The 26,320-nt window shown below is 36.4% G+C and overlaps 1 protein-coding gene and 1 long non-coding RNA gene across 7 annotated transcripts in view; one reads left to right on the plus strand and one right to left on the minus strand.

The window, feature by feature from the left end:
* Positions 1-3,794: 3,794 nt before the first annotated feature.
* On the minus strand, positions 3,795-13,587 carry LOC135119183 (uncharacterized). Its single transcript, XR_010278040.1, has 3 exons — positions 13,425-13,587; positions 5,151-5,326; positions 3,795-4,093 (listed from the first exon to the last, which is right to left on the minus strand). It is a non-coding gene; the product is annotated as an uncharacterized LOC135119183 (long non-coding RNA).
* The window catches only part of LOC110380706 (uncharacterized), a 39,538-nt gene continuing 19,594 nt past the window's right edge, over positions 6,377-26,320 (plus strand). For 2 of the 6 annotated variants that reach the window (XM_064043116.1, XM_064043119.1), the window contains exons 1-9: positions 6,377-6,503; positions 8,187-8,317; positions 12,371-12,427; positions 17,970-18,053; positions 19,179-19,262; positions 19,374-19,517; positions 19,623-19,743; positions 19,994-20,133; positions 20,832-20,897. In XM_064043116.1, the coding sequence (XP_063899186.1) occupies positions 8,235-8,317; positions 12,371-12,427; positions 17,970-18,053; positions 19,179-19,262; positions 19,374-19,517; positions 19,623-19,743; positions 19,994-20,133; positions 20,832-20,897 (779 nt within the window). In that variant the 5' untranslated portion in view covers positions 6,377-6,503; positions 8,187-8,234. Of the gene's footprint in view, positions 6,504-8,186; positions 8,318-11,003; positions 11,145-12,370; positions 12,428-13,950; positions 14,073-17,436; positions 17,579-17,969; positions 18,054-19,178; positions 19,263-19,373; positions 19,518-19,622; positions 19,744-19,993; positions 20,134-20,831; positions 20,898-26,320 lie in introns of those variants that run through there. The other 4 variants (XM_064043120.1, XM_064043117.1, XM_064043118.1 and 1 more) reach the window with 4 other exon arrangements.

A 26,320-nucleotide genomic window follows, 5' to 3' on the forward strand; every position in this document is an offset into this window, starting at 1 on the left:
TGCGCCGCGTAAACTCGCCGGAGTTCGAAAAATATAGCGCAACCTACGCATCTAACACGTTTTGATACTAGTGAGTTTTATTTTATTTATTAGTTATAATGATCTGATTGAAATGTAATATACATAAGTATTAGGCCATGATATTCTAATTCGAAAATGTTATAGATTGGGTTCTCTTTTTTTGATGTTGGTTATAAAGAAATATGTACGTAAATGTCATCGTCGTTAGTTTCGCTGTTGCATAATAATGTAATTGGACTTCTTTGATTCTTGCAGGATAATGAAAGCATATTTAATTCAGACTATCAGACTCAATTGAATACCAGTACAAATAATATGGTAAGTATTTTTTGTCACCCGCAAAAGGTATACGTGACATATTTGTTTTAATAAACTATCTACATTCCTAGTTTTCATTGTTGCAGGAAAATGAAGATACAATACATGGAAGACGAATTATAGATTTTAGTTTTTTTATAAATCAATTACTTATAATTGATAAACATGGTGAAAAGTTTGGTTGTCGATTAAATAATTTAAAAATTGTAAACGATTACTTGTTTATTGTAACTCAATCGAGCTATTCTAGGTTATAAAATTCATCGGTACAAATAATATTTCATAAACTATAAAAACAATAAATTATTTCGGAAAAAAGTGGCAAAGTCTCAAGTTTGTTTGTGCCGCGTGGCGGTCCGCAGGTGTGCGTTGCGTATTTCACTAGACGCACACATGCGCAAGTGCTGCCGGCTATCGTCTAATTTACCTACAACTGAGCAATTCGATTTTGTAATAGCGCTCTTAAGACTCTAGGCTGAGGCACCAAATAAAATAAACAACTCCAAAAAAAATAAATTGACTTTATTATAAGGGCACTAAAGTATATAATATTATGATCCAAAAAAAATAAAATAACATCAGAAAAATCGCAAATCTCGCACAAATATTATTTTTGGTTCCCAAAATGGATTAATGGTCACCAAATTCTATCCAACTAAAAGATTAATATTACTACCAAAAATCAAAGTTAGTGACGAAAACGAATCGCTGCAAAACCGATTCCACGTAGTCTTGTCTGCCCTACCCCTAGAGTGCAATTCAAAACCGCGTAGGCGCGGAGGGGCGCGGCGGCCTGCCAGCTGAGGCGCAGGTAGTTTTAAGGCTCGCCGCCGCGGCTGAGGCTGGCCGGCTGTGCCGGCCAGCAAGCCGAAGCTGCGGTGGTGAGCGTGAAAACCATCTGCGACGATAAGCTCGCATGGGACCGCCGGAGCCCCGCAGCGCCGGAGCCGTGACAGAAGCCATGCTTGCTGCATGTTGCGTGCTTACATTTTAAACGTACTGAGTTACACACAAATTCATATAACAATAAATAAGCGACGTACGTTTGGGAACCCCAGTATATTAATTGGTATTTGGGAAATATTCTAGCGATCGTTAGCTTTTTTAGTCTAACAAAAATGACCAAATTAGGAGTCATGGTATTACATAATTGGTAACATCTAAGTAGTGACAATATATAATATTTGGTCTAAAGTGTATTTTAAAGGCGTCCATATATTTTTTTAGTAGTCAATAATACGAAAAAATGGTTTTATCTAATAATATTTTTGGAAACGTTATTTGGTGACCATTTATCCATTTTGGTACCCGTTTAGAATTTTTTTGGTAGTAAAATAGGTACTTTTTTGGGTGGCGTTTAAACACAAGCCATTTATAATTTATAATATCATTGACAAAACCAATAAATTATTTCGGAAAAAAGTGGCAAAGTCGCAAGTTTGTTTGCGCCGCGTAGCGGTCCGCAGGTGTGCGTTGCGTATTTTCACTAGACGCACACGCGCGCAAGTGCTGCCGGCTATCGTCTAATTTACCTAAACCTGAGCAATTCGATTTTGTAAAAGCGCTCATTCGATTCACATTCGACTGAGATCCAATCCCGACTCAATTACGATTGAAGCGTATGTGGCATTCCGCTATTTTTTCTTTGAAATAAACGTTTATTATCCTATTCTTTCATTTAAGGCGAGGAAGTGGTCAACAATAATTCCATAACCGGCACGCGCATCTAAGGCGCCAAAAGGGGTCGGAGCCGGAGCGTCTGAGCGGGGCGAGGATAACAATACGCGCGCTAGCTTATAACTAAAAGTCGTAAGCGACAAAATGGTTTTGTAATTTTAATATTTAGAAATGATAATTTAATAAAAATTCCTACTACCATTTTAAAGAGTATGTATATACTCAACTACTAAAAAAGTTAAGAGGCTTAAATCGGTCCCGTTTGCCCATAATATGTGAATCTCTTTTTAAAAAGAGGTATGTTTGATATATTTTTCTCTGTTATAAAAGTTACCTAATCATGTTTCTACAACTAACAAAATAAGGCTTATATCATGAACTTTCAGGTAACCAAGTTGTATTTTGATCCGTTTTGTATTTACTGAGAAAAATTGACATCCTTGGCGCCAAAAATTCCAATTCGTCCTCTTAATAATGAATAATTTTGTCTGCAAATGATTTAGGTACGATTGCAATATGATTGTAGAGCAAACTACCGTATACTTAGACCAATCGCAAACCAATCGAATGTCGTTGGAATACGATTGGTCTTATATTAGTAGCAGAATGCCCGATATGGTTAAAACTGCTATTGCGATTCAATTTCTATTCAATTTTGAGATTATTAAATTAGGAGAATCGGGCCCTGAACTATTTGTATGGCGAAATGATGTAAGGCTACTCCCTTTCCTTGTGTTGCTCGAAGTTTACATGTAAACGATTAAATACATATTTAATTAAAATAAAGAAAATAATTTACGGCATTTATTATAGGGTATGATTTAAGCTGTCACCAACTTAATTCATTTTGTGTTTCCTAAATAATAGGGTTTGCCCTCAAAATAGTAGATTTGTCACCAAATGTAGTCACCAAACAATATAAAATCAATTCCACAATAAATTACCGAAAATCATGGAGATATGGGGTCAAGTACCAAATAAATGGTTTTGTATGTATTATAATAGGTTTGTCCTAATAGTATTTAAGCAAACTAATTTAAAGAGATCACCAATAAATCATATATTATATCACTAGAAAGTTCATTAAGGTCTAAAAATGTAGGGTGGTCGTCATCATCATTTCAGCCAAAAGAGTCCACTACTTAACTGGCCATGTGCCTCCCCCAAGGGTCTTAATTTCCACAGGTACTATAAATATATTTAAATTTTTCTAGCTGAATAGTAAATAAAACACTTAATTAAAGTCAAAATAATCAATATTTATTGTTAAAAATAACAATCACTGAATAATCGGCGCTGGTTTGGATTTTGAAGGGCGCCCCCTTTTTCTTCTTCTCTTCCCTTTGAACATATTTTCATTAAAATTATAAACTGATGTATTAAATTGGTAACGAATACATTATTTTAATAACTGAACGAAATAAAATGTAACTATGTATTGGTGACAAAATAACAAATAAAAAGGAGTCGCAGTCAGGGATCGATTAATCGATTTATTTGGTGACAGATCTACCATTTTGAGCACCAAGCTATTATTTAAGTAATAAAACTATTATTATAAGAACGAAGTTTATATTCATGTCATGCACTACAATTTTATTGGTAATCCATCTCATATTTTACACATTATATTAACAATAATTTGGTAATTCATACCTGGGAACACTCTTTGTTTATCTGAGAACGAAAATATTTCGTGGAGATGGACCTATTTATTAGGTGATACAACTTGATGACAAATATAAATTTTGGTGACAAAAAATATAGTTCCCTTTATTATATTTGAAGACTTTTGTCTTTAGGCACTGTGGGATCGACGATGTAAGGAATATTAGACGAAGAACCGATAACCGTTGGGGTAAACGAGTTCTAGAGTGGAGACCACGACTCGGCAAACGTAGTGTAGGACGTCCTCAGGCACGGTGGAGTGATGACTTGCGCAAGACGGCTGGCAGGAGCTGGATGCGAGCAGCCGAAAATCGATCTCAGTGGCGTGCACTTGGAGAGGCCTATGTCCAGCAGTGGACTGCTATAGGCTGATGATGATGATGATGATTATATTTGATTTCAAATAAGTCTGAAAGGATTACATAGGTTCTACAGACATCGTTCTAAAATATCATTTCTAATGTTGTCAGTGTATTACTTTCGTAGTTATTTTTATAAAATATGTTCACTACTTCAATCGTGACTTATAAAGAACCATTTTTAATTCAGATTATATATATAATATCATTGTTTTTAATGGTTTGTTTACCTTTTGGCTCATGGCTTCGTGAATAGGATTAGATACGTTTTACTGACGTCTGCGCGGCGATACAAACACAAGCTGATCAGCTTGAGTGAACTCAGTCCGTCCTGCGTCTGGCCGTGATGCGAACGTATGTTTAAGCGAGAGTTTGGTGTTTAAAAATAAAGAAAAATGCCTAGTTGTGTGTTCAGAAAGTGCAACACTTATACTGGGCCTGCTGTAAAATGCAAGGAGGATGTGTCTTTTCATTTGTAAGTACCGTATAATCTATTTAAAACAGAAAATCATAAATTTTATTTTAATCAAAAATCACTGTCGCGCTATTGCCGCTTTGACATCTACACGAACGAGACAAATAGTGCGTTTAATGTATGAGTGACAGAGAGAACGAGAAAATGGCGCGCGGTGTTATCAATTCCGATGCTAGAGGATGTTGGGGTCATATGGCTACAATATTGTTTTACACCACCAGTATTTAATAATATTATCCATAGTAGGTAAACACAACAACAACAGCATTTGACTTTCAACATTAATTTCTATTTTATTTTAGATTTCCTAAAGACGGATTAATGAAAGAAAAATGGGTACAAGTGGTAAGAACACAACGACGAGAAGATGATTGGATGCCAACGACATACTCAACTATTTGTTCTCAACACTTTCTGGAAAGTGACATGTACGTTACGAAAAAAAATGTTCGCAAACTGATAAAGACTGCAGTGCCGGTAATTAAGGTAAAAAAGAAAACCCTACTTCACTATTTAGAATTATTCTTTGGGAAGTAAGAGCGCTGATAATACACGAAGCTCAACTTAATTGATAGTTTTCATATATTTCTATTCAGCTTTTTCAAAATTTATTGTACTATTGTGATACCTACTGCAGTTCGTCATTGCTTGTAGTTACAGTCTATATTTAAGATTTCTTAACCTTTCAACGACCAACCGACAGCCGGCTGTCGGGCTGCTTGCTTGACCTGGGATCGAACCCGCGCCCTCATACTCGAGAGGTTGGTCTTTTACCCACTAGGCCACCACGACTTTTCACGACAGATACCTGTGGAGATAAATAATGTGAATAATGTGATGTTATTATAGCTTTTGTTAGGTACTCGTGGGCACTCGTGGCTAATGTAGCTTTCGAATTGTGAAAGAATTTTTAAAATCGGTCCACTAGTTTTTGAGCCTATTCATAACAAACAAGCAAAGTTTTATTTTCTTTAAGTTGGATTTTTTTTTAATAAAAAATTATATCGTTAGTTGGAAATATATTTATTTAAACGTGTAATAAACCTACCCTACCTGTTTTTTTTTAGATCTACTTATATTAAAATTTGTAAATAAACATTTTTATTAAAAAAAACTGTCTATTTTTTTCATTCTGCTTTCTGTGTACCATTTTTCCCCAGTTCACACTGGCAGCCGATGCAACGTCATTGGCTGTCGTTGACAATTGACACGTGCACAATTGTTTATCTCTTTTTGACATTGGGGTCCTATATATCTCTTTCATCTTCTGACTTACTCAATGCTAGAAATGAATTGGCTTAGGTTCTTGTAGGTAATTACTAAAATGTCGCCATTTCTTTATTACTTTACAATGAGTATGACGTCTCCTATGGTTAAAACCTCATTGGGATATAGTGGTTATTTACTTTATGGTGAAATTGTTTTGTTTGTATCATTGCGCAATCGTAATATTGCTCAACATAATTGACCGTTCCTGCGCCGTAAGTGACACGAAGAAACATTTTTGTTGCACAATGTGTGCCTTAGTGGTTATCCCTTGTAATTTCACAATAATTTAGACGACACAAAAGTACCTACGGCTACGTTGTGTTCATCTACGTTCTATAGTTATCGGCACGAATCTTGAGCTCTGACCTTCATCTGCGCAGAAGTAATTTATTGGGTCCCCTTTGTGGTATGAAGTGAGGCGCGGGGGCGGGCTAAAGCGGTGATTGGCCCGCAGTGCATCGCGTCATAGCCGTCACTCGGGATTGGTTCTTTGCTAATAAATCACTTCTGCGCAGATGTAGGTCAGAACTCAAGATTCATGCCGGTAATTATAACAAGTTTTATTTGCCCACAGCTCGAATCGTCGCCTCATCAGGACAGCGCAGAAGTTTCCCTCCCACCAGCCCCTTGTACGTCTACCAGTTCTACCGTAGCAGCCGACAGAGGATCGCAGAATAAGCCAGAAACGGTCCAAGATCAAGCCACAGTAAATACAGGTTAGGAATCCTTTCTTAAGATGTCTGATGTCCGGCTGCGGGACTGTTCGAAAGAGTTACCGCAGCGCTGGTAAATAAAAGGCCTACGACGGAACACGACGGTTTTTAGTCAGAAAGAGTCTGACACTCCCTCACCGCTACCTCACCCGATACCCCTTAGTAAGACAGGGACCCGATTCTCCTAATGTTACTTAAGCGACATACGATGCACGTTCGACTGAGATTCAATCCCGACTCGATTACGATTGAAGCGTATGTGGCATTCCGCTATTTTTTCTTTGAAATAAACGTTTTTATCCTTTTCTGTTATTCAATAATGAATCATTTTGTTCGGAAACGATTTACGATTGCAATATGATTGTAGAACAAACTACCGTATAGACCAAAATCAACAAAATTGCAGACCAATCGCAAACCAATCGAATGTCGTTGGAATACGATTGGTCTTACATTAGTAACAGAATGCCCGATATGGTTAAAACTGCTATTGCGATTCAATTTCTATTCTATTTTGACATTATTAAATTAACTTAGGAGAATCGGGCCCCTGATGATTTTTACCAATATGTTCAGAAAATGGATCAAATTAGCTGAAATAATTTACAAATAAATAAATAACATTGTTTTCAAAGTACCCTGTCTTTGTTTCCCGACAGTTTATATAATAGGGGTTAAAGTATGAAATTGCCGATTTGTACTGAAAACCTAAATTGTATTTTTTTTTAATTTTTAACAAACTTATTTAATCAAAATAGTTGCCATTATTATCTATACATTGCGGTCATCTAATAAGAAGGTCATTTATGCCTTTACGATAGAACTCTGAGGATCTAGACTGCACAAACAGTGTGAAAGAATTTTGTTCTGCCTCCTGGGAAGAAACTTCTTGTGACGTAGATAATTGTCCAAATCACAAAAAAAAATGGTCGTCCGTTAGAGCAAGGTCTGGCGAATATGGAGGAAGACGAATAGTTTCCAACTGCAGTTCCTGAAGAGTTAAAACGGTTTATTTTGCTGTATGAGGCCTCGCGTTGTCATGGAGCAATAGCGGTGAAGGTCGATTCATGAGTCGTGGCTGTTTTACTGCTAATTTTTTCAACATTATTCGGTGTTCGGCTGGGTATCTGGGTAGTTTGACTAGGATCGGCGTTCACCGTCTCTCTTAATTTCTCGTTAATCACCTGTCAGGCGGTCTTTCTCATGGCTCGTTCTTCAAGTCGAAGTTTCCACCACGAAAGCGTTTAATCCAAAATCGCACGGCGCGTTCTTTAGCAGACACCTCTTCAAATGCAGCATTGATATTGCGGGCTGTTTCTGCCGTTCAATCCCGCGTCGGAACTCATATTCAAAAATTACTCAAATTTTCGCAGTATCCATCTTTCTTGTTTAAGTTGAATAACAAAAACAATTGAACATCGATAATCAAATGTTTCACATTTTTTAAAAGAAGAACATCACAGAAACCACGTGAAAAAAGTTCCATTCGAAAACCTCAAACCATGAAGACTCTATGGCAATTCAAAAACCTACTAGAATAAAACGGCAATTTCATACTTTAACCCCTAATATAAAAAAAAACGGTTTATTACATTAAGATTTTGTGCAGTGTGGTGACACGCACTCGGCTTAAGCCGATTCCGCGTCGATAAATGTGGGGAGACGCTAACTTGTCTTCTCTTACAGCCGCTACCCAACATGATGTGCAGATGACGATGAAGGTTGTACAAGCGAATGAACAGCGGTTTCTTGAAATTGAGCCACCGAAGACGAGGAACAGAGCAACAAGAGAAGAAGGAACTATGCGACTCGCTTATGTAAGTACAGCATTACCTAATGTTTTGTGCACTTTGACAGCAGCTGTCAGTTTTGACAGCAACTGTCAACTGCACTAAAAAACGGTCAGACCATACGCCATATTGGCTGTTCTCGCGGAAAAAAAGTATAATCATCGGCAAGGATATTGAGCCCCGACCTTCACCTGCGCAGAAGTGATTTAGTCGTTTATTGCCTTAAGTGTACAGTGCGCAAAGCGATCCCCACTCTTCCGCCTTGAGCTCATTATCCGTGCCGATAACTATATATCAACTTACATCAATCTGTCAAATGTGTTCAATAGATGTTCAACCTTATCACAATAGTGGCAGGTTAATGTTCGATTGGTAACATTTGACAGATTCGAGTAGGTTGGCTTGCTGGCGTCTGTACCTACCACGTGTCGTTTGCCTCTTCTCATTCAGAGAAGGACTGGCTTCACCAAAAATCATTTTCACCGATTGCCGCTTTATCTACTATTCTACGTATATCTATGGCGGGAAATAAAACCTTGTTCTCGATACTGAAGTGAAAAGTTACTGTCACATGATATATTTTTTACTTTTATTTACGTACCTACCTATCTTTGAATTAATTAGTTTTTAAAATATTGTTAAGAAGAAAGAAAAAAGTTGCGTTTACTTTAAATAGAGCTGCGCTGCTTACGAAGAACGGTGCCCTTATCGGGACACCTGTAAAACGTCCTCTTGGTCCTTCGATAGTTACTCGTATTGCTGCATATTACAAGCTCAAAAAAAATGCAATACATAGTCAAGGCTATAAATGAAAGACATATGCAAAAATATTTCCTGAAAATAATCCAGAATCTCGAAAAAAAAATGCAAAAAAGTACACGAAAAAAACCTTTCGTCTCGAAATGCTCAATATTTTGAGGGATAACCGTTCGTATTTTAGTAAGCAAAAAAAGGAAATTTAATCAACTAAAAACATATGTAAAAATATTTTAACAAAATGGTGTACTTATTTTTAAAATACATTAAAACTGCGAAATGTCTTTCATATTGGCGGCCAAGAGATTGAATTATAATCAGACGTATCGCTATTTTCAATCGTATTTGCGTACCGCGATGCACTACTGTCGCGTGCCTGGTAATGACACGCCCGTTGCCCAGTCTGCAGCCAACTCTTCTAGAGATAGGTCACGTCACGGCGCGGCGCGTCCTGGGGCCCGATTCTCCTAATTTTACTTAAGTAACATACGATTCACATTCGACTGCGATCGAATCCCGACTCGATTACGATTGAAACGTATGTGGCACTCCGCTATTTTGTCTTTGAAAAAAAAACGTTTTTATCCTTTTCTGTCATTCAATAATGAATCATTTTGTCTGCAAATGATTAACTATTGCAATATGATTGAAGAGCAAACTACCGTATAGACCAAAACCACCAAAATAGCAGACCAATCGCAAACCAATCGAATGTCGTTGGAATACGATTGGTCTTATATTAGTAGCAGAATGCCCGATGTTAAAATTGCTATTGCGATCATATTGCGATTCGATTTTGACATTATTAACTTAGGAGAATCGGGCCCCTGGTTGTCGTAAATTCATAAATCAAAATAGTTATTTAGTGAATACTGACATTTTTTTTAGTTAGTATTTTTAGAAATAAAAGCAAAAAAAATACTGTGTCTGGGTAAGTACTTAAAAATATATATACCTTCCCATAATAGCTATGTAATATATGCACTAGCATATTCGTAACACAGAGCAGTGGTATCACTTGCTAGAATCTCTTTGCGGAATCCTTGCTTAATTTACTCGTCTGTGAATTACATTTCAAAATAACTAGAAACATATACTTTCATAACCATAAAGGCGCGTACGCACGTACGAACACGAACATAGCGAACACAAACACCAGACCCGAACATTTGGTTCGTACGTATGGACGGCATATTCGAACACGTACGCAAACATAGTTCGAGTCGAGTTCGCGAACAACAGTCGTGAACTCTATCTTAGTAGCCATGACGGCGCCGTTGGAAGTGGTCGATTGTGAAGTTATTAAAGCGCTTCGAACGCCGTCCATACAGAACACACTACAAGGATCGCCGCGAACATGTTTGACGAACAGAGTGTTCGATGTTCGATAGTGGTACGCACGTACGAACCAAGTTGTTGCATATCATGTAACGCAACAAATTTGTTCGTACGTGCGTACGCGGCTTAATAGAAACTATTAAGTCCAAATCTAAGCCGAAAACTGCCAGACCTAAGGATACGAAATCGTTTTGCTTGATTTATTTTTTTAAGGCCAGGTATTCCCAATTTTACGTCACTTTGATTTAATAATAAACAAAGAATACGTGGTTTTTTAAATCCAAAAAAAAAACTTGTTCTAGTTCACTCTATGTACTTTGACAATTTGTGGTTCAAAACACGATATCGAAAACTTCACTCGATCAAAAAAAAAAAACGAAAAACAGGCTTAATCGACATTTTTTTCATGTTTTTCTTGTTTTACTCAAAGCTTATAGATGTTTTACTACTAAAAACCATATCTAAAAAAAACTAATAACGTAGAGAAAATTAATTTGTGATTACATTTTGCAAAATAGTTAATTCTTTTAATAATAAAATATTATATAACACAGACAGCGGCTCGCGTTCCTCACTTCAGTCATCAGTCGCCCGCTAGGCCTTGTCGAGGCCAGTCGAGGTGAGACCTGTGTCCCATTTTCAAGCGCGCGGCTATCTCTTTATTCGTTTACTAGTGCACAGAAAGAAGTATGGGAAATAATAAAAATAAACACAAGAAAGTAGCCAAGTGCAAAGTCCGGAAGGTTAGACGAGAAATCAGGTAAGTTTGTTTACAATTTTATTTATTCAGGTACCTACTAATATTATCTAAATACTTATTCGTCTTTTGATTTCTTTACCTTTACTTTCAAAACCTGTCCATCATTTCTAAGAAATAGCAATAAGAGTGCGCTTCTTATCTTACCTCTATTTAGAATAAGATACCTATACTCCATTTAAAATAACATTAGAAATTTAAGTAAACCTTTTTTACTGTTTGTTCAACCGATTTTGACTTCAATTGCGTTAGTAGTATGATTAATGGCGGCTGCAGTAAATACTTGGTATTGTAACCACTATTTTGCTTTCAATTCCGTTCTTTTGTCTACGGAATAGAAGACAAAATCGGTTGAACAAACAGTAAAAAAGCTTTACTTAAATTTCTAATGTTATTTTTAATGGAGTATAGGTAGGTACTATCGTAATAACAATAGAAGTGGCACAAAATACATAGGTATATAAGTCAATCTACATACAAAGCGCGTTCGAGTCACGCAGACACAGGTGTCTATGTGTGCGTGTTCACAGACGCGCTGTCTCAAAACAACTTAAAACAGTGCGAGCGCGGCTGCCGTTTTCTTGAGATACGCGCGTCACACACAATGTAGATAAATGTGCTCGCGTTGTGAAACAAAAGAAAAAGTAATAATGGAGCAACAAAAAAAGTCGTATTAGGTATATGTAATCATTGTGGTACCTACTAGCTGTTGGCCCCGGCCGCGCTCGCGGCTCGCCAACCAACCCCTCTCCTATAAAGTCTATTACAGATACCGGCACGGATATTGAGCTCTCGGCGGAAGAGTAGGGATCGCTTTGCGCACCCGTACGCATAAGGCAATAAGGCAGTAAATCGCTTCTGCGCAGGTGAAGGTCATGGCTCGATATCCGTGCCGATAACTCTGTACTGGTGTGTGTCTCACCTTTCTCTGTACCAAAATGTATCAAAAACAGCCGTTTAGACATGAAAACAAAACATACATTCATACTTACAAACATAGCTAGATGCAAAAAACACACTTTTGCATTTATAATATTATTAGGAAATGAGGGATCTCTCGCAAGACGGCTGGCAGGAGCTGGATGCGAGCAGCCGAAAATCGATCTCAGTGGCGTGCACTTGGAGAGGCCTATGTCCAGCAGTGGACTGCGATAGGCTGATGATGAACATAGTAGAACCATAACAGTAGAATAACTGGATAACGTTTTCATGAACATTTATTGTTGCAGTGCATCAAAAACACGACTCAGAGGAATGTACGTGACAAATAAAAATACAAATATAAAGTAAGTATCTAGTAGGTATACATATCGCAAGGCAAAATGGTACCAACAGACCAACTCCAAACGAAAAGGCATACCTATATACAAACATCTTCGTAGAGACGACGGCCATTTGTATGAGATAGTTCGTTTGTTATTTTGAGTTCAATGTGTGCGTGCGTGTGTATATCGCACGTTGTAAAGACCTAGACTAGTTTATAATTTAATATTGTTTTGATATATAAACATCAACAGCAACAGCAGTTTTGGACAGAAGTGGGAACTCGTTCTGCATGTTTTTTTTGACGTCTAAAATCATCAAATGACCTCGCTGTGGGTTAGCAGCGGCGAGGGAGTGTCCTGTCTTTGTTACACTCGCGTAATATTATATCGCTCTCACGCTCGCACAGTATTAACGCGCAAGCGCGGAAGAGATAAGGAATATTATTGACGCGTTAAGGTGCGTTTTGAAAGATATCTGCCGATCGCACGTATCTACAGCAACTGCATGACATACTGCATGTAATCAGCCGCAGCTGCACTACTGGTTTGTATGTATTTACATGAAGATACCGTTTTGAATCGAAGCGGTAACAGCGTGTGCAGTTGCCTTTAGATATCAATTGTTTTCATGCACTCGCGGCATGTGCGGTCGGCAGTTGCAGTCGGCAGCTAGCATTCAAAACGTAGCTTTATTTAGCCGATATTGTTTTGAAGATTGATGCCTTGGTAATAATTTGAAAGCGTACACATTTTTAAGACTGCGTAGTGCAAAATAATACAAAATGGCCGTCACAGTTAAAAGGATATCACCAATACTATTATCATAATTAGTATAATTACCATAAAAAATATGTATCGAGCACCACAATGAATGTGTTAACAATTCTTCGTTGGCAAAAGGCTTCGTATTTAGTTGAATAATTTTGATAGTAAACTGTTAATTTTTTTCACAAACTTAAGACGCCACCGTGATTTTGATAGCCGTTTGCCATGCCAAATTATAGGACTACCAGCTTACCAATGGATCTGAAATTTTGATATAGGTAAATTGATATCTTTATCTAGATTCTGCCAGAACGAAAACACGATACTGATAATTTTACTCGATCATAATTAATTCCGAAAACACGTCTAAAAAAGTACTATTTTTAAAATTACAAGAAAGTTACACTATCTTTATGTTTCAAAATTACTCTAATATATTCTTAACATCAATATCAACGTTTTGTCAAAGGCATTTTTCCATAACTATTACCAAACATTTTTAATTAAAGTTTTAAGATATTGGATTTTTTGAGCGGCCGCGATCATGGTAGACACTACGCAATTCTGAACCTTATGTCCGTGCTCTAGCGATTGATACACAATGTGTACGGAGACGAGCCAGTCCGGCGATAGCCCTCTTCGAGGTCGGACCTGTGCAGGTTGTCGCTCGGTCGGACCTGTGTAGGTATAACAATTTGTGACGATAATTTTAGATGTAAATATTTTGTACGTGTAAATATTAGTAAAAAAATTATAGGTAATATTATATTATTAAATTAGGTTAAAGTTTAAAATAAGTACTTAAAATGGCAAGAACTTCAAAAAAAATTGTTTCAAAAAGAAAAAAAAAACAACAACTCAAAGAATGTGCCAAAAAAATGCAAGAGGTGAAAAAGGCAAGGTAAATAAAATAAAATCATCAATACCTACCTATATGTAGCAATTAGTATTATGTAGAGCTATGTAGTTTGTTAGTTTTAGTGAAATTATTGTTTTGTAACGTATTTTTAACCCTCGACGCAAAAACGACGGGGTGTTATAAGTTTGACGTGTCTGTGTGTGTGTGTGTGTGTGTGTGTGTGTGTGTATGTGGCATCGTAGCTCCCAAACGGATGATCCGATTGTAATGCGGTTTTTTTTGTTTAAAAGGTATGTCAGTCGGGAGTGTTCTTAGCTATGTTTGGTGGAAATCGGTTCAGGTCTTCAAGGCCATCAGCTCGTTTGCTAGATGTGATAGGAATGTTACACGCTCAGTTTACTTGCAAGTATGTGTGGGATCTGAAATTTGAAACACTAATGTCTTTTGGAACCACTGAGCTGGTCTGCTGTTAGGACACGAAGGTAGGAGACGTAACCCTGAACTGCCTTTTAGTAAACCCATCGAGTTTGGGCTCGTTGAATTTGTCTTGACGAGTTCTCTTCATGTTTCTGATTGACGAGAACCTGATGCTGGAAATGGGATGTGGCGGATGAAACCCTGGAATGCCGGAATGAAACGGATAAACCGATTTATATTTTTGCTGAAAATCTAGAATGTCCAAAGGTTTATCTTTATTGTTTCTCAATCTGTGCAATTCTCCCAGAGCCAGTTTGTCATGAGGATTGTTAAACAGCTTCCTTTGGCCGAGATCACATATAGCGACCCCATCTTAAGATAAAATAAATTAAATGAAAGAAGGAAAAATTAAGGAGCTCCTTTAAAAAGCATGAAATAAAATTAAATTATAAATTTAAAAACCCGACCTACGCAATAATTATGTCAAAAGGTTAAAAACGCTAAACCCTATAAAAAGCAAAAAATAACTTTTAACACTACGTAAACTAAATTTTGACGTGTCGGGGGACCGCTTTTTACCTTCATAAATATGTACTTACATAAATCAAATGATACCTACCTAATTACAAAATACGTTTACAAAAAAAACACGTATCTAAAGTAATGAATTAGAGCGGTCCCCCGACACGACAAAATTTAGTTTACGTAGTGTTAAAAGTTATTTTTTGCTTTTTATAGGGTTTAGCGTTTTTAACCTTTTGACATAATTATTGCGTACTTTTTTTGGGTCGGGGGTTTTTTTAAATTTATAATTCTGGTTGTGAACAATAACCATTCGTAGGAGAGATATAACTATAGGTAGATCTCCTCAAACTTTATGTATTATGGCTTTGAATATTGCCCGAGTCGCTGCATAAAAACCATTTTTAGGTATAGGTAACAGCGGGTGATGGAGGGATAGTATAGAGAAACCAAGTAGGTACCTATACTCCATTCAAAATAACATTAGAAATTTAAGAGCGTGTACGTCAACCGCGCGCCATTTGGCCTAAAATGGTACTTTTCAAACCACTGTTTCTCAGTAACTACTTATCCTATAACTATGTTATTTTTTAATAACGCAAGGTAATTTCACTGTCTATATAGTTAATTGAACATAAATTTCAATTTGTGTAGTTTAAATACTTAAAACCCCTATAACGTAACAGATGTTTTATAAAATTCCCGTTCAGCGTCTATTTCGAAGCTTAAATTCATGTGGAAACAGTGGCAAATCTAATCATATTTATTTTTTTACTCATAGACGAAATCCCCATGCCTATAGTTAATTGAAAACATTTTTTGATTTAGGTCTCTATCTTTCAGAAAAAAATATTTTAACAATGTGAAAAATTGTGAATTTCAAATGCTTTTTTTACCTATCTATCTTACTTAATTTAATATAACAATTATTTACTATAATAATATAACTCTTTCTTTAAAACATAAACTTTATATTATTATTTAATCTCTCGTTTTTATTTTTTTATAAATTATTTAAAAACTACTATAAAACGCTGCACGCGAGTCAACTCAAACCAGACCGCCGCAAGGCTTCACAGAGAGAGGACGTGTCGCTCCGTCACATCGCGTAGGGTGAATAACCTCTGCCGTGGATACCGAGAATAGAGTACATTTCAAGCGCGACCAACAAATCTTGATACATTACTATTTTATTTAAAGCTCAATTTTAAAGCATATTTTTTTTTTTCGATTGAGTTGAAATTTTGTTTGAATGTTCAGTTTTAATGACAATGTATGATTCTATATCCAATATGGCGGTATAACCAAGATGGATAAAATAATGTTTTTAATGCATTCCTACGATATGGGTATCAAATGAAAGGGCTTGCTATGAATAACTCGAAAAAAAATGTGTCGCGAGTCTAAATCCAATATGGCGGACTCCTTAGGCTAGAAATCACTTATTGCAGATGTCTGTTACCAATCGAGCTATATTTTTTTTTTTTCATTTTGGATGTACCCAAATTTTGACTTTTGATCTCGAATAACTTTTGAAGCATATAGGATAGATAACTTAAAACTTTATTTGCAATGGTAAACCCAAGCTCTTCACCAATATTTGGCTTTCCGGCAATTGTTGTCATTTGACCACAATTTTTCGGTCTGGATGGACTGGACCATTCATATAAACAATCAATTTTTCAAATCGGTCCAGGCGTCTTTGAGAAATCGAGAACAATCAAATTGAGAACAATCACAAAACAATCTAATTGAAACCTCCTCCTTTCTTTTTTTGAAATCGGTTAAAATACAGAAACTCTTAACATTGTCATTAATCATCAGTCGACTATTTAGTACTGTTGAAAATTGTATGTAATATACAGAAAGTCCTCAAAACCAAGGTTTTCATAGGTGCCTGATTTTTTTGCAAAAGAGTGTAAGTATTAACGACTTATTTTCATGCTTTTATATTTTAGACATCCATAGACTTACACTATTTTCCCGCTATTAACTATTTACTAAATAATATATTTTTTGTTCTACCAATTTCACTCGAAAGGATCAAAATGGTTTGTGTGACTATACGTGAAGTATGATAGGCACGCACACAGCCGCGACGCTAGTCTGCGCGGTTTTTTGCGTTGAATTACCTAAAGTTGACATCGCGCGCCGAGCGTACACGCTCTTAAGTAAACCTTTTTTACTGTTTGTTCAACCGATTCTGACTTCTATTGCGTTAGTAGTATGATTAATGGCGGCTGCAGTAAATACTTGGTATTGTAACCACTATTTTGCTTTCAATTCCGTTCTTTTGTCTACGGAATAGAAGTCAAAATCGGTTGAACAAACAGTAAAAAAGGTTTACTTAAATTTCTAATGTTATTTTGAATGGAGTATAGGTTATCTTCATACAAATGCGGGGCGCGCGGCTTATATGTGTGCGCTATAGTATCTATGCGTCGACGCACGCACACTCCGCAGTGACTCCGACTGGCGCACTGAGAACGACGGGTCGAGATTTTGTTAGTGTGCGTGCGTCGACGCATAGATACTATGGCGCACACATATAAGCCGCGCGCCCCGCATTTGTATGAAGATCTACTTGGTTTCTTTATACTATGATATAGGTACAAAAAGATTGTACTCATGATAACCAACAACTTTTACTATGGAAGAAAAGTAGAAATCGCGAAAAAATATCAGCTGTTTAGTACATTAGGTACGTTTACCAAATGTACTGCACAGCTGATATTTTTTTCATGATTTCGACTTTGCTCCCATAATAAAAATTATTTAATACCATGGACACCATCGCGTAATTAAATATCTTTCAGTAATTACCAGTCATCACCCTATATTACAATATGAGTGTCCTTAGATATTGTAAATATTAGCACAGATCACTAAATAAGTAGTTACTACGTAAACATAAGCACTCTGAGAACAAAAAAACTATGGAGACCGTGTTATACTATAAAATTCTCAGTTATGTGTTATTTTTCTTTTATTACCTTTTAGGAGAAGTTTACAAAATGAACAGATTCTTCAAGAAAAAACAATATGTGACTTAGATGCCGTTCCAGCAACGAATATGAAGGAAACGTGAGTGATTTTTAAATAGATACTTACATTTATATTATTATACTAGCTGTTGCCCGCAACTTCGTCTGCGTGGGCAATATAGAATCTACTTATCCCGTAGGTGCATTCTTTCACGTGACAGTATGTATAATTAGGATTAGCACTTAGCAGTCGCATAGATTCATTGATCAAGGTTGTGTTGTGGATGTGACCATTTATCTAAACAAAAGAAGTAAAGTTTGTGACGTTGTGAATATCTCTGGATCTAGTCAGCCAATTTGGAAAATTATTACGTATGGTGTGTAAGTAATTTTCACAGGAAACAGCTATAATCTATGTCTCTATGCTTTGAGTCTGACAAAGCTGTCATTTGTACATTTTCTGCAGCTGCTGCGACTAATCAGAAGCCAGAAAGTCTGTCAGTCTTACCATGGATATCGTCTTGTGTAGTTGACTGGATTGAAGATAGGTAGATAGGTAGTCGCTCCAAGCAAAATATTGGTACTCAAACATATTGATAGGTTCAAACTAATACATTTTACATCCTTCATCATCCCTTATTTTATCACCCGTGGGGGTTGAATGGGGGTTGAATTAATCAAAATCGTATTTAAGCGAACGTCATCATAAAATTCTGATTCGTCATCAGGACTTCTTCATAAAATCTAAGAAGATGTATACAAACTTTCATCCAATATTTTATCCCCTTAGGGATGGAATTTATCAAAATCTTTTCTTAAGGGTTGCCTACGCCATAGTAGCTTTATGCATGCAAAGTCTCAGTCCGATCGGTTTAAAATTGACAAAGTTTCATACAAACTTTCATCCCCTATTTTATCCCCTTGGGGGTAGAATTGATCAAAATCCTTTCTTAGCGGATGCCTACGTCATAACATCTACCTGCATGCCAAATTTCAGCCCGATCCGTCCAGTGGTTTCAGCTGTGCGTTGATAGATCACTATGTCAGTCAGTCAGTCAGTCACCTTTGAGTTTTATATATTTAGATTGTTTACTACCTACTATTGTACATTAAATAGTTAGGTACTACGTAAACATACGTCTTCTGAGAGCAGAAAATCTATGGAGACTTTGTTTTTAGTTTTATGTTATTTTAAATTTAAAATTTTTCTTTTATTGTCTTTTAGGAAAAGTATGCAAAATGAACAGATTCTGCCAGTAAAATCAATATGCGACTTAGATGCGATTCCAGCAACGAATGTGAAAGAAACGTGAGCGATTTTTATTATTTATATAGAGATATAATATTGGATTGAAATATTCAAATTTTATTTTATTTTTAATTTTATTTTTAATTTTATTTTAACGGTTTTTATTTGCAGCAATCATTTGGTGGAAACCTGGTGTAATATTGATAAAAGCAGCCAACTACAGGGACATGAAGAAATACATGAATCCGATAAAGTTTCACACAGTAGTAAAGTTATTGAACAACAATGTAAACAAATTAAGGATATTTCAAATAAGTAAGTCTCAAACGGGTGGTCTATAAATATGGTAACTTTCTATATAATCAGGTGAAAAGTGTTTTCGGTTACTCGTTTTTTTACAAATTTGATTGTTGTTTGCAGAAATACACGCAAAAGAAAATTTACCGATGTGAATAATCATAATAATAAAGATAAAGAAAAAACAGAGTCTGTCAACGTACTATGGGATTTACCTTGTGAAGTAGCAACACAAGGAGAACAAGTATGTGTCTGCTAAATCAAACTGTTATTATCTTACATTAAAAGCTATCTAGCTTTTGTCAGCGTTTTTGTCTTATTGTTTTTTAACCGACTTCCCAAAAAACTCAATTCGACCGTATATATGCTTTTTTATGTTTGTTCGCGCATTTCTCCGATTTTAGTCTTTTTGTGAAGTCTGTTTTAGTTTTAATTTTTGGAAAAACTTTTTTTTAATATAAAATGTATTTAATATGTTGCTTTAAATATTTTAGATCGAGAAAATAAAAGATGGGAATAACAGAATAGTGGATTTCAAATATTTTACCGAAGAGCTTATGCGAATATCCAGCCACAAATCACTATTCCAATGTTCTTTCAACACCATGGAGCTAATTTCGGAAAGAAAACATGGGTTGGTTTCGAAATTCTTATATGAATGCTTGTTGTGCAAAACACGGTTTACTATAAAAAACACTCCTGAAGATTTAAATACCAAACTGATTGAGGGTACAATGGCTGCAGGTTGTGGCAATGCACAATTAGGACGAATATAATAAACATAGTATATAATAAACATAGTAATCATACTACAGTTTGTCGTTTTAACATTTTCGAAAATGTAGCTTGTGTATTAGACTTTAGACATTATTTTGTTTAAAATTGAACTGTTTTGAATCATACGCAACGTACCTACGTAGGTATGTACAGAAAGTTCAGTCGTCCACGAGAGCTCGGAGAGTGGTCACGTCTCATCGAGAAGCGACACGCGATCTATTGTGTACTTACCTTACCAAACGCAAACGGTTGAATAAGGTAAGTCATATTTTTTGTTTTTCGAGTTGTTATTATATAGTGCATATCTATGTTTTATATTATATATGTATAGATAGCTTTCGCCAGCGGCTTCGCCCGCGTGGTATGTTGATAAAAAGTAGCCTATGTGTTAATCCAGGGTCTCACCTATCTACATACCAAACAACCAAATCGGTCCAGCCGTTTTTGCGAGAAAGAATAACAAACATACATCCATACATTCTCACAAACTTTCACAAATATAAGTAGCACTATTCAATGCATATTTTTGTAATTTTTTTTTACATTTTGTTTTAGTGAAATGGGAAAGCGTAAGGAAAAATATTATAAGAAGAAAGTTGGCGCTAATTTCCGAAAAAAAAAGTACGTATTCCTATAAATAGGTATATATTATAGCGGATGTAATCTTTTCTTCAATTTTTGACAAACATAGGTATCGTGTAATAGGTTTTTGGGGGCAGCGATTGCAAATCTGACATTAATTAAAATTCAAGATGGCGGATGCTAGTTTTTGTCAAATATTCGATATAAAACAATGTCGTTCTTTCTGTCCGCATCTATCCCTATGTACTTTGTGCATCGTTCATACTTTAGTCGGAAAAAATTAAGTACATTCTCTTCATATGCTTACTGCTTACAAACAACTGAAGCGATTTCAATATGTTTTTAACAATATTATAGACAATTTATTACTTTGTTGAATTTAAGTTTGACAATTTACAAAATTGTTAGTTACGTTACGTTAAATGCCGTTATATCAATAATACCTCTATAATGTACGGTACGGCGCCCGCGTACGTTCAGAATAGTCACAAATGCGAAGGTTCAATCAAGGTTTAAGGTTAGTATCATCCTAGCGTTTGCACGGGAAGGCTGTGTCAAAAAATAGCGCATCCCGCTCTATAAAATAACAGTGCAAATAATACATTTTTACAGTAGTATGTTTGAGCTATTGAAAAGGACAAGAAATGACATTTTATGTAAATATTTGTGTATTAATGTTAAAATACTGTGTGAATAACCTAGCGGGTCGGTACTTCGCTACGTATAAATAAATGCTTGAACGATTTTGTGCAAACTTCACATAAGCCATCTACTGAATAGTCCGAACAAAGCCTAAACATTTAGTTTGGATGAACCCGTAATAAGATTTTAACGAAAATTGACATTCATTTTTATTTATATTATTAGTTTTAGTGTACAAGCGTTTATTTGTAAGTAGGTAATAAGTGTTGTTTGCAAGTTAGCACTGAATATAAATGTTTTGAGACTATTTAAATTTAAAACTTAATTGTGTTATAAGATGCCTCGTAGAAAGAAGAAAATTGCAAATTTCCTAAATAGAGCGGCACATATGAATAAAGTACGGTAAGTGTTTATTTTTTACTAGCTTCTGCCAGCGGTTTCACCCGCATCCCGTGGGAACTACTTCCCGTACCGGGATAAAAAGTAGCCTATAGCCTTCCTCGATAAATGGGCTATCTAACACTGAAAGAATTTTTCAAATCGGACCAGTAGTTTCGGAGATTAGCGCGTTCAAACAAACAAACTCTTCAGCTTTATAATATTAGTATAGATTTCAACGGTTCTTCAAACCATACAGACAGACATGTGTTGCTGGGGAGTTTGTTCCATAATTTCTTCTTCCCAGCAAAAACACATAGGAAGTGGTGAAGGGCGGGCGTTTTGGGGTCTGTCTTTTGTAAATTTGACCTTTAAAAAGTGCTGATTTTCAGCCTACTTTGAATAAATGACTTTTTATCTTTATTTTTAAGAAAAAATAAAATTGGTAAAGCAACAGTATGTGCTACGATTTAACTCAGTTGCTTCATGCCATGTGAAAAAAATATTTACAAAATGTTAAACTTCTATCAACAATACTGCTAAATCCTTTGGTCAGTGGGTCGTCTTAGGGCTTCCCTACTAATATTGTAAATGCGAAAGTAACTCTGTCGGTCTGTTTTTTTGCGCTTTCACGTCTAAACCACTGAACTTATTTTAATAAAATTTGGCACAGAGTTAGAGTTGACCTTAAGAAAGAACATAGGATAGTTTTTATCCCGGACTTTTGAAGAATTCTCTCGGAAACGCGATATAAGCGAACTATACGCGGCCGAAGCCGCGGGCGGAAGCTAGTTCAAGATAAGCGCTTAAAAACCGGTCAGAATAATAAGACCACGAGTACTTTTGTGGTCTTTTAGTTTTTAGAGTTCCGTACCCAAAGGGTAAAACGGGACCTTATTGTTTTCGCTCCTCTGTCCGTCCGTCCGCCTGTCACCAAGTTGTATCTCATGAACCGTGATAGTTAGAGAGTTGACATTTTCACAGATGATGTATTTCTGTTGCCGCTATAACAAATACTGCAAACAAGAATAACATAAATATTTTGGGGGGCTCCCATACAACAAACGTGACGTTTTGTCCGTTTCATAAATAATGGTACGGAACCCTTAGCGCGCGAGTCCGACTCGCACTTGACCGGTTTTTTTACTCGATATCGATAACGGCAACAGGTAAATGCTTGAAAATTTTGGAAGAAATATTTTGGTCCAAGCATAGCCAACATTTTTTTTTAAATTGACAATTCAATCAGTTTTTTAGTTTATTTGACACCGGACAAATAACTGATTGTTGTAACGTGTTAATATTATAAAGCTGAAGAGTTTGTTTGTTTGTTTGAACGCGCTAATCTCAGGAACTACTGGTCCGATTTGAACAATTCTTTCGGTGATAGATAGCCCATTTATCGAGGAAGGCTATAGGCTACTTTGTCCAGGTTCGTGCAGAGGTTACCACGGGATGCGGGTGAAACCGCTGGCAGAAGCTAGTATTGTATGAAGCTCGCGCAGCCACCGCGCCGCGAGCCGCGTCAAACGCGGCGACCGTTAGTTGCACAAAAATGATCCTTATAGCACAGTCTAAAGCCCGCAGTACACATTGGCCCAAGTGTGGCAAATACACGCCATCACCAATGTGTACACGGAGTATTGGTGCATGTTGGCGGACATTTGTCAAGGTTGGCGATCAAAGGAATCGTGGCCCAGCTTGGCGTGTGGTGTTTACACATTCGGCCAATGTTTTGCTCGTCACCGGCCGCTGAGGATAGTACACTTTTGTGTTGCGTGTAAAAATATATACAGTAGTGTAGTATACAAATAAATAGCCGCAGCCGTTACTTACTTCGACGTCCATCGCAAGTGGTTTGCCAGGCAACAATGAGCCATGCGCCAATGTGTAAACACCATTTGATCGTGGCCTACACTTGTGCATTGCAAAGCTTGGCCCTACACAAGCCAATGTGTACTGGGGGCTATACAGTCGTTCAACGCAGACGTCTAGACAGGGCAATCGAGCGGGGTGTGAGGGGCGAGACGCGGGTAGGCCGCTCCCAAACGAACTACGAACAAAAATTAGTAGTTCGGGATCTATCATTCAGGGCTGACGCGTGTTTCTTTTTTATAATTAAGTTTTTTTTTGTTAATTTAAAATGGTGCATGCGACGTGTGCTGTGAGTGATTGCAAGTCTTCATCTCAAATAAATAGAGATCTACGGTTTCATCAGCTTCCACGCACAAAAGAAAGGTAAATAAATCTGTTTTGGTATTATAGACTGCATAAATAATTTTATTTGTAATGTCGTGCCAAGTTGATAACGTTAATAAAATGGCCGACCTCCACATGGTAAAAAAATATTTTATACTAGCCGTTTTCCCGCGGTTTTACCCGCGTCCCGTGGTAACTACTGCCCGTATCGGGATAAAATATAGCCTTTGTTACTCGTGGATAATGTAGCTTTCGAATGGTGAAAGAATTTTTAAAAACGGTTCAGTAGTTTTTGAGCCTATTCATTACAACCAAACAAACAAACAAAGTTTTCCTCTTTATAATATTAGTATAGAAGTAAAGATGTCACGTTGATTACGTTAATAAAATGGCCGACCTCCACATGGTAAAAAAAATATTTTATATTAGGATATCGCACAGGGCATCTATTTGGAAATCCTATTAATATTATAAATGTGAAAGTGTTTGTATGTTTCGTATCTGTATCTAGATGGTGAACTTTTTATTTTTATTATTTACTAAGGGTGAATTTCGAGATGCTGGACGTAATTTTTATAATAAGAAATGGATTTCAGTTTTGAGTTAAATTAAAGTGCTTGTTACGAAAAAGTCAGCCTTTTTGAAATCCAAGATGGCGGACGTCATTTTCTTACAATTTGATATGGGAGTCAATTTTTAATGAAATTGGGGTGCTTGTAACGAAAATTATTTTATATGCAACATGTAACGTAATTAACGCACACCCTAAAACACCCTAATTATAATTTTATGTTATAATCATAATACATACACTGAATTTTTAATTTAAAATGTATATGCATTGTTATTTACTAAATTAGTTATACCAATTCTTGGAGAACTTTTTCGTCATACTACTACGCACGCAAATATCACACAACGAAACTACGGAAAAAGCCGACAATACACGAAGTCTTATTACTTTGAGTTACGGTCTATTTGAATTTGTTTTGACTGTACAGGGTTAAAAATATGACAATAATTTCCGTAGTTTTAATTATTTTTGGGATAAAAAATTACCTTTATTAAAAATGATATAAATCTATTCAGTAAACGATTCTGAACTAAGTAATTTCAGGATGTGCGTTAATTAAGTTACATGTTGTATATTTACAAGCTGTTGGCCGCGACTCCGTCCCCGTCGCCGTAGTCCATTCCGAAAAAAAATTATAAAGAGCTCAGTAGATATAAAATAAGCTCCTGTTAAAATAATGGAAGCAATATGTCCGCGTTCGCACCCGTTTTCGCAACATTTTTTGTTACTGCTCTATTCCTATTCGTCATAGTGGGATGTTATATAGCCCATGTCATTTCTCAGGCTCTAGACTATCTGTGTACCAAATTTCATTACAATCAGTTCAGTATTTTTGGCGTGAAAGCCGGACAGACAGAGATACTTTCCCATTTATAGTATTAGTAAGTATATATAATTATTATTTATTATTTTATAGAATACTAGCTTTCCGCCCGCGGCTTCGCCCGCGTGGAATTCGGTTATATTGCGGTATAAATCACAACTATAAGAAAACTTCTCATTCCCACGGAAAAATCTAAGAAGCGCGATGTAACGCTGGATACGATTAGTTGTTAAACCAAAACTGAATGGTACACTATATTATACGTTTTCCCTTGTGGAGCAAAAACATGCAGATTTTGGGCACTGGAAACCCGGGAACACGCTACATAGAGCTGACCATGCGAAAAACAATGTTTTTCTAAGTGTACTCCAGCAACCCTTAGAGTTTGGCCTTGTGCTTTATTAATGGTCATTGCAAATGAAACCCTTATAGGAAATTGTAGTCTTTTAAATTGAAATGGGAGGTCTGTTGGAATAATCGGAATCCGAGGAATGAGTACACTTTCACCCTTTGCTGCGCCAGTTAAAATAGTGGCTGTAATAATGTTCCGCCCAAGCTGAGTGACACGCAGCCTGGTACCATTACACAGTCTAGGGGCATCGAGATTACGCATGAGCATCACCGGAACACCTACTTTTAGTTTTAATTTATGAGAAGGCACCCCAGATAATTCCAAAGAATTTAAAAACTCCACAGGATATGAGGCACTATGTTCTGTTTCTATCACTGTGTCTACAAATAAATATTCAGTATTTTCTCCCATAACTTCATTCAAAATATTTTCATTTATTATTTTAGTGACCGTTTCATTTTTTGGTGCTAATATTGCGCGTTCGCAGAGCCATT

Source organism: Helicoverpa armigera, chromosome 30 (assembly GCF_030705265.1).
Source record: "Helicoverpa armigera isolate CAAS_96S chromosome 30, ASM3070526v1, whole genome shotgun sequence".
Taxonomy (NCBI): Eukaryota; Metazoa; Arthropoda; class Insecta; order Lepidoptera; family Noctuidae; genus Helicoverpa; species Helicoverpa armigera.